Source organism: Geospiza fortis, unplaced genomic scaffold (genome assembly GCF_000277835.1).
Source record: "Geospiza fortis unplaced genomic scaffold, GeoFor_1.0 scaffold27, whole genome shotgun sequence".
NCBI classification, from domain to species: Eukaryota; Metazoa; Chordata; class Aves; order Passeriformes; family Thraupidae; genus Geospiza; species Geospiza fortis.
Genome location: NW_005054329.1, coordinates 3347265 through 3355399, shown reverse-complemented (window position 1 = coordinate 3355399; position 8135 = coordinate 3347265). Strand labels below are relative to the sequence as shown.

Here is an 8135-nt window from a genome sequence, read left to right as displayed (position 1 = left end):
CCTGTTATGTTCTGAGAGAGCACTAAAACCCGATGATGGAGACAGAACCACAGTAAAAAGCCTCTCAGATGAAACCTTTTTGTAACTTCTTATTTCTGCTTTTTCCCCCCATTCTCTCGTGACACAGAGAACTGGATAGTTTGGTTGGGTTTTGATTAGGAATATTAAATGGTTTGGATCCTCCTGAGCTGCATAAAGAGTTTGCACCTCATCTGCAGTCATTATGATTGTTTTATATTTTTTTCTTTCCTGTTTTGTTGCAGCTGGCCCTCTGCCCATCTAAATCTGGGGTTAGAGATGTTTCTTTCTGTGCTGCACGGTGATTAACCTTAATGTGCTCTCTCTGGGGGCTTTTATGGTGCTGGGTGATGCTGTGTATTTAACTCTGCTGAATTTTATTTCAGGGTAAGTGCTTAAAGACATTGAAAGGGCACAGTAACTACGTTTTCTGCTGCAATTTCAACCCTCAGTCAAACCTCATCGTTTCTGGCTCAGTGAGTGGTTTTTAATTTTTTTTCCTTTGTGGGAAGCAAGTACTGCACACTCTGTCACTTGTCACTAAAGGGACAGACAGGTTCTTTAGGGATCCTTGGCAGAATGATTATGGTATTAAATCATAGTTACAATTACAGCTTTATTTTCTTAACAGATTATTATGATTAGTGTAGCACACTAATTTATGATTAGAATGGCACAGGATTTCTGCAGGCAGGATTGATGTAGTACAATTTATAATTAGTGAATACAGAATTTATAGTACAACTTATGGTTTCTAATCACCTGGATTCTGACTTACCTAAAGGATGACTTCTAATCACCTCTCCCTCTGCAGATTGGGTCAGATCATGGTTTGAAAACAATATTAAATAAAAGAATATGAATCACACAGCCTATTTTAATTGTGTTTTCCTTTACAAACACAGCTTGTGGTCAGGTGAGCTGTGCATTGCCCCTGCTGTGTTTGCTTGGGGAAAAGCCCTTAATCCATCCTCAGTGTCCTGCATGGATAGGAGTGGAATGGGAATGTAAATGTGATTTAATGCTGGAATCTGTAATGGTGAACATCCACGTGGTCCATTCCCCTGCGGGGACATGGACACAAGGAATTCAAGGAGGTGTTCCCAGACTCTTGGTTGTGTCCTGGGCTTTCTGACACAGCTGGGTTGAGATTGATGCTGTACCTGAGTGCCTCAGTCAGGTGCTTGACTAAACCCCCTGGTGCCTCTCTTGCCTCTCCAGTTTGATGAAAGCGTGAGGATATGGGATGTGAAAACAGGGAAGTGCCTCAAGACGTTGCCTGCTCACTCTGACCCAGTTTCAGCTGTAAGTCCCTCCTGATCAGTGAAAATCACAAAAATGCTTGTTTTGTTAGCAGAGCTCCTCTCCTGCCCTGTGGAGGGATGAGTTTGTGCTGTCACCAAGCCCTCATACAGCATCCAGGCTGGGCTGTGGTTGTTGCCAGAGGCCATTGCTCATGGGAATGAAATGAGTGGTGTTTTCTCTAAGATCAGTGTGGATTTTGGTCCTGGCTGTAGATGTGGATAGTGCAGGGTGTGCCAGGCATGCTTGAGTGTCATTCTGGAACACTGATTTGTGGCACTTGATGCACAGAGAACAATCTGTATTGCTCTTGCTTTTATGTTGTTCCAAGTCATTACTGAAGGTGTTCCTCAGAACACTCCTGTTTTAAATCTCAGTCATCTCATAGGAGAAATGAGCTTGGAATACAGCAATATCCATTGGAATTAAGGAAAACCAGAAGATGTTCAACTCTTAATGTTTTTGAAATGAAAAATACAGAAAAAATCTGAGCCTCAGATATTTTGAACTGTGGCTGTTCTAACATGGTTTTTCTGCCATATGTAAAAGATACTTCACACTTACAAATGTCTTTTAACAGTAATAATTCTAAAGAATTATTCTTTATATATAAATAGCAGAAAATTCACCTTAAAACATATGAGTGGCTACATAAGAGGTTCTACTCCATACCCTTGAAATAATCAGGTTCTATCTGCATATTTTACTCTGCTGATGTATTCCATGTCAGAAATGCAAAATAAAGAGCTTAAACATTTGATCTTTATGAACATAAAGTTGTTAGTTTTTAAAAGTTATTAGTTATTAATAAAAGTTATTCGTTTTAATAATTAGTAATTATAATATTACAGGTGCATTTTAATCGTGATGGATCCCTGATAGTGTCAAGTAGCTATGATGGACTCTGGTAAGTTGTCTGCATCACTCTTTGAACCTTTTGCATTTTAAAAATACTTCAAAAACCAAAACCTTGTATTTGTAATGTTAAAATTGTAATAAAAGACTTCAAGCCCAATAATAATTTTTTTGTGTGTGTGTTTTTAACAGTCGTATCTGGGATACAGCATCAGGCCAGTGCTTGAAAACACTGATTGGTGAGTAGAAATATTTCTTGTCTGGGCTTTATTTTTCACACAGATTTTCTGTGTTTTAGTAAAACTATTAAAAACAAATGAATGTCAAAAGAAACCCTCTGTCAGTGAGACAACACAGCTGTGCACTTTGTAACACTGCTTTTCATTTTGCTGTAGATGATGATAACCCTCCTGTGTCTTTTGTGAAATTCTCACCAAATGGCAAATACATATTAGCTGCAACTTTGGACAAGTAAGTATTAAAAAAAAAGGAGAACAACACACAGATTTGAAATTTGGAGTATCAAATCATGCTTTAATTTGCTTTTTGGCTGCTGTAGTAATGACAATACATGATTCATATATAGTGTTTTCTGTGGAGGAGAATATGAATGGCATGGCAGTAAAAATGATATTTTGGGGTTAACTTAACCTGCATTCCAAAGCCAGGCTAAAATGATCCATGTAGACTTTTGGAGCTCTGGTATGGAGAAACATTGTTCAGCTGCTTTTTGCTTTTCAGATTAAAAAAAAAAAAAACAAAACAAAACAAACAAAACACAAGAACTAAAATATTTGTTTTTGTTTTCCAGCACTCTTAAACTTTGGGACTACAGCAAAGGAAAGGTAATTCTTTCTATTTATGTAGACTTAACTAAACTTTTAGGAAAATTGGATTTTACATGTGATTTTTAAACAGTACCTCTTTAGTGGAGAGGATGAACTTTTAGCAGAGCCTGTTGCAACAGGACAAGGGGTAATGGTTTTAAACTAAAAGAGGATTCAGGTTAGAAAGTTTCCTGTGAGGGTGGGGAGGCCCTGGAAGCTGAGGCTGCCCCTGGATCCCTGGAAATGTTCAAGGCCAGGTTGGAGGGGCTTGGAGCACCCTGGGATAGTGGAAGGTGTCCCTGCTCATGTCAGACCTTTAAAGGTCCCTTCAAACTCAAACTGTTCTGTGATTCTGACTAAAAATGTCTTTGAAGAGAAAAAAAAATAAAATACTTGCCTTCTGCATAGCCCTGAGACATTAAGTACAGCAATATTTCTGCATGTTTCTCTTCATGAACAATAAATTGCCTTTGATCTCTTTCACTGTTGTAATGGGACAAATTTAGGGCTTTGTTTTGGGTTTTAGAGCAGAGCTGCACTCTGCATCCTCTAGATCACCCTTTTTGGCAGGGTGAGGATCACAGGCTGATGTGTTTAGTCTTTTTTTCCTAGAGAGTTTATCCATGACTGAGAAAACTCTCCCAGCTGCATTAATGTCCTGTGGCTCTTCCCTTCCAGTGCCTGAAGACCTACACAGGACACAAAAATGAGAAGTACTGCATATTTGCCAATTTCTCTGTCACTGGTGGAAAGGTTGGTGTTCTGATTATTTTTTTGTTACCTATGTGCAGTTCTTACTGCTCTTCTTTGTAGAGAAAAGAGGATTTTGGGGCTGAAAACCTCCTTTGGTGGGTGCTGCTTTCTGTGTCTCTAGGTGGGCTCACTGTCAGATTTACCTCCTTCTCCCTTTCACATGACAACAATGAAATGTTTACTGAGAAATAACACTTGGATATGGATCAGAAAAATTCAGGTAACTTTGTTTTCTCTCTGTCCCTCCAGTGGATTGTGTCTGGTTCAGAAGACAACCTGGTTTATATCTGGAACCTTCAGACAAAAGAGATTGTACAGAAACTACAAGGACACACAGGTGAGGGAGAGGATTCCTGGTTTTATTGATAAAATATCCCTCATATCATCAATGCTTAGCCTGAGCATTTTCTATCTTATATCAATTTTTACTCTCAGACCCGTAAATTCTTGACTGGCTGAAGCTTAATTGAACCCTGGGATTTTGCTCCTTTTTATGAAGGATTTTTATGGGCATTGAAAATGTTTTATTCTTCACCTGTGAAGAACTTTGACATCGTCTTGCAAAGGAGATTTGCTTGAGCACAGAACTGGTCAAGATATTTAAATGTCTCATAAATTAATGACTGTGAATGGTCACCTCCCAGAGCTGCAGCTCCCAAGGATGAGGATTGATGTGGGCTGGAAATGTCTGTGCATGTGCCTGGTCTTGAACCACGAGCTGTCACCTGCTGGCTACCTCAGTCTGAGTCCTGTAAAAGAGCAGAGTTTATGTGAAATCTCAGCATGCTCAGTCCTTTTGGGGCTGGATCCCAGTGATTTTTTGGGGCTGGATCCCAGTGGATTTTGGAGCTGGATCCCAGTGGATTTTGAAGCTGGATCCCAGTGATTTTTTGGGCTGGATCCCGGTGATTTTTGGGGGGCTGGATCCCAGTGATATTTTGGGCTGGATCCCAGTGGATTTTGGGCTGGATCCCAGTGATTTGGAGTGTAAGGAAGGCAGTGGCAGCAGATTTTCATTTTCAGGCTCTGGAGATGAAATGTTACCTAAGAACTGCCCGGGATGTTGGAAATACCCTCCTGAAAAAAAACTGGGCTGGGTTTTTATTTACCTGTGTCTGACATGATCTGATAGAAGTAAGAACTGGAATCTAGAGAGTTCTCACCTTTTGAAACCTGTCACTCACTTTCCTACTGCCCTCAATTCTTTCCTGCTTGTATTTCCTTTCACAGAGGAGCAACAGTAATTTACAATATTTACAAATTACACATTTAATTCTGCTACAAGGAAATAATAACTTGGCTTCATAAAACACAGTTGTTAATTTTCAGAAATGCCTGCTCTGAATCAGATTGAAATAATTGCATTTTTCTGTCTTTTCTTTTTGCTCAGATGTTGTCATCTCCACAGCTTGTCACCCAACAGAAAACATCATCGCATCAGCGGCGCTAGAAAACGACAAAACAATTAAACTGTGGAAGAGTGACTGTTAAATGTTCCAGGATTGCTTTAGAGACTGTCAGGAAAAAAAAATCAAACATGTTTTTAAAAAAATTATTAAAAAATACAAACACCCATAAATCCAGTTTGGCAGGAAACCTGAAGAATATTTGATAAAAGTGGTTTCTGTTAGTCTTGGCCCAAAGAAAACATCTTAGCTCTGCTAGAGCTGGGCAACGTGGTGGAAAAAAAAAAAAAAGGAAAAAAAAGATGCAGTGTCTCCTTTTCTTGCCTGATGTTTTGGCAGACAAATGGATGATTCTGATGTCGGGTCAGAAGTCTTGGACACCCCAAAGATACTGTATTTTCTGATGGCATTGCTTCTGGGCACTGTTGCTGCTTAAAGAAGAGCTGCCAGTCTACTTTGTACCAGTAAGTTAAGTCACAGGCCTAGAGATGTGTGGAATTTTTTTTAATATGTCTACTTTTTTTTTTTTTTTTAATTTTTTAAATTTTTTTTTTCCAGAATGTAGTTTCTAGTCTCTTGGGAAATTTCTGTATTGTTTTAAATAGGAGTACTGCATTTTTAAGGGTGCTTCATTTTAAAACACTCAGCTCAAACTTTGTGACCAAATAAAACCATGCAGTTCCAGATTTCCCTCTTCCTGCCCCTGACTTGACTCCTGTGGTGGAATCTCTTACCTTCTGTATAGTTGCTTACCTCTTGTTATGTGTGTTTAATAGATGCTGTTCTAGAGCAAAGTTACAGTTCTTCTGTTAACCATTAAAATGAATCCTGCTTGTAGTTGTTCTCAGCATATTTTAATTATTTTTTTTATTTTATTTTTCCTCTTCTGGTTCTAAAGCCAACTCACAGAACACTGTAAAGTTATTTCAATGTAAAAAGAAACAAACCCAGACTTTTTGTATCTTGGCAATCCATGGTATGAAGCTGTATTGCAAATGGCATGACTCTGTATCTATCTCAGCATTGGTATTTCTTTCCCTTTTTGTCATATCCATGTGGTATTTACACATCCAGAAAAAATACCATGTGCCATAATAAAAAGGTGGGATTTTATGTGTATGTTTGTGGTTAAGAGTGTGCTCATGTGAAGTGTCTGTGCCCAAAGGAGCTTCTCTTAAAATACATTTTTAAGGGGAGATGTTTTCTGTATAGAAACTCCAGTGAGGGAGGATGAGGAGCAGCAGTGTGGAGAGAAAAAGAGGAACAAACCCAAGTCGAAATTGATTTAATGAAGGGAAAAGGATTGAGCTGAAGGTGTCCTCAGCAGAGAGAACATTGCTACAACCCCTCCCAGAAAGCTTGAGCCAAAGGAAAGGATTCATGCTGCCCTATCCTTGCTGGGATCCAGGATTTACCTTGTGCTGGATAAGAAATGCAGGGATCCACAAGTTTTACTGCACCCAAAGGGTTCTGCTGCAAAGGGATGTTTTGCTCCTGGTGAAGCAAAATCTCATTTTTTTGGGATTTACCTTATGTGCTTGGTAATAACAGAAAATCAATTTACAGCCCAGACCTCTGGAGTGCTGCTCTGAGGCTGCCTTTGAAACCCTTGGAGAAAAAGAGCTGCAAGACATGAGGCATAGGTTTTCTTTTTAAAATATAAAAATAGAGTTCATGTTGAGCTGCTGAAATGGCTATTAATAATATCCCTGCCTTTGGAGGTTTTTCATTACCCCCAGGAAGGGACACTGTGTCTAGACTTGGTGTCACTGCTAAAATGATCAACTCATGATTTTTTTCAGCCTTATTCTTGAATGCCAGTGCAACTCTTCAATGCAAGATGTGGCTGTGCTGCTTTACAGCATGGAGGAGGTGGAATTTAACTCCAGCAAAGCATTTTAGTGTTGATTCAGAAATATTTCCTGGCATGATGCTTCTCATGTCCCTGTGTGTGAGCGGCTTTGCTTGCCCAGCTGTGCTGCCACACAGAGCTGGGGAGGAGGGAGATGAATTTTCTGCTGAAATCTCATGAACAGGGCTAGAAAAGCCCCTAATGTAAAGGATCTGCTGTAAAGCTGCTCTTCATAAAAGTTGTGTTTAAATCTTTAATATCCCACCTGGGATTAACGCTGGGGCCCGTTGGCATGAGCTCTACTTACCTCTAATTCTGTGCAGCCTGGCATGGCTGTGGTGGTTGGAGGGCCAGGATTAGCTCGAGCACAGCTCTGGAAATGAGGATTGTGTGCTGGCTGGAGCAGGGGAGGTGTAACTTTATTTTATGAGAATGGCTGGGGTGTGTTACACCATGCTGAGGGAGGGTGAGTTACTGCTCTGAGCTCATCTCTGCTGCACCGGCGACTTTTGAGGGAAAAGGCGAGCTGGGGGACTAAAAAAGAGCCTGCCGAGCTTTCTTTTGGGTCTCCCGGGAAGAAAACAAGAGGGGAAAAATCGAAAAAAACATGGTTAGATGCCACGAAGTAGGTGGCAGTGCCTTAACCGTATGTGTGTTGTACAGGCCACTAGGGCCTCTTCCATCCTTATCAAGGGGAGTGCTAACCTTCTCTCCTTTCATACAACACGGTTTTGCCCCTCCATGAAATGCTATATAAACCTCCAGCACAATTCATCTCTACAGTATAGAGTGAGCCAATTTTCTATGCTTTTTCCCCTCAATTTGACACGTCTTTCTAATCCCCATAATAAATATTTTGCTCTTCGTCCCAAATTTGCCCTAAAAGTCATAAAAATATCGGTAAAATCGCTAAAACGCACGTTTTCCGCTACCTTTTAATATATTCATCGCGTCCAGCCAATCAGCGTGCAGAAGGCGGAGCTTCTTCCCCTGCCCCGTGACGCGCGGGGTTCGGCCTCGCTGATGGAGGCGGGCGCGCCCGGGAGTCGCCGGTTCGAGTCCCGCCCCCGGCGGGGCGGTGCCGCGGGGATACGCTCACCGCGGGATTGCGTTTTGCCGCGT

The 8135-nt window shown here is 40.7% G+C and overlaps 1 protein-coding gene and 1 non-coding gene across 2 annotated transcripts in view; one reads left to right on the top strand and one right to left on the bottom strand.

Moving 5' to 3' along the window:
* The window catches only part of WDR5 (WD repeat domain 5), a 9890-nt gene extending 3610 nt beyond the window's left edge, over positions 1 to 6280 (top strand). The window contains exons 5-13 of the mRNA XM_005421257.2: positions 405 to 494; positions 1240 to 1323; positions 2172 to 2227; positions 2368 to 2414; positions 2571 to 2646; positions 2987 to 3020; positions 3681 to 3755; positions 4005 to 4092; positions 5146 to 6280. Coding sequence (XP_005421314.1) covers positions 405 to 494; positions 1240 to 1323; positions 2172 to 2227; positions 2368 to 2414; positions 2571 to 2646; positions 2987 to 3020; positions 3681 to 3755; positions 4005 to 4092; positions 5146 to 5246 — 651 coding nt within the window. The 3' untranslated portion in view covers positions 5247 to 6280. The remainder of the gene's footprint in view (positions 1 to 404; positions 495 to 1239; positions 1324 to 2171; positions 2228 to 2367; positions 2415 to 2570; positions 2647 to 2986; positions 3021 to 3680; positions 3756 to 4004; positions 4093 to 5145) is intronic.
* A 1332-nt stretch (positions 6281 to 7612) lies between these two features.
* LOC115947901 lies at positions 7613 to 7740 on the bottom strand. Its single transcript, XR_004081757.1, has one exon. It is a non-coding gene; the product is annotated as a U6atac minor spliceosomal RNA (small nuclear RNA).
* Between the last annotated feature and the right edge of the window lie 395 nt (positions 7741 to 8135).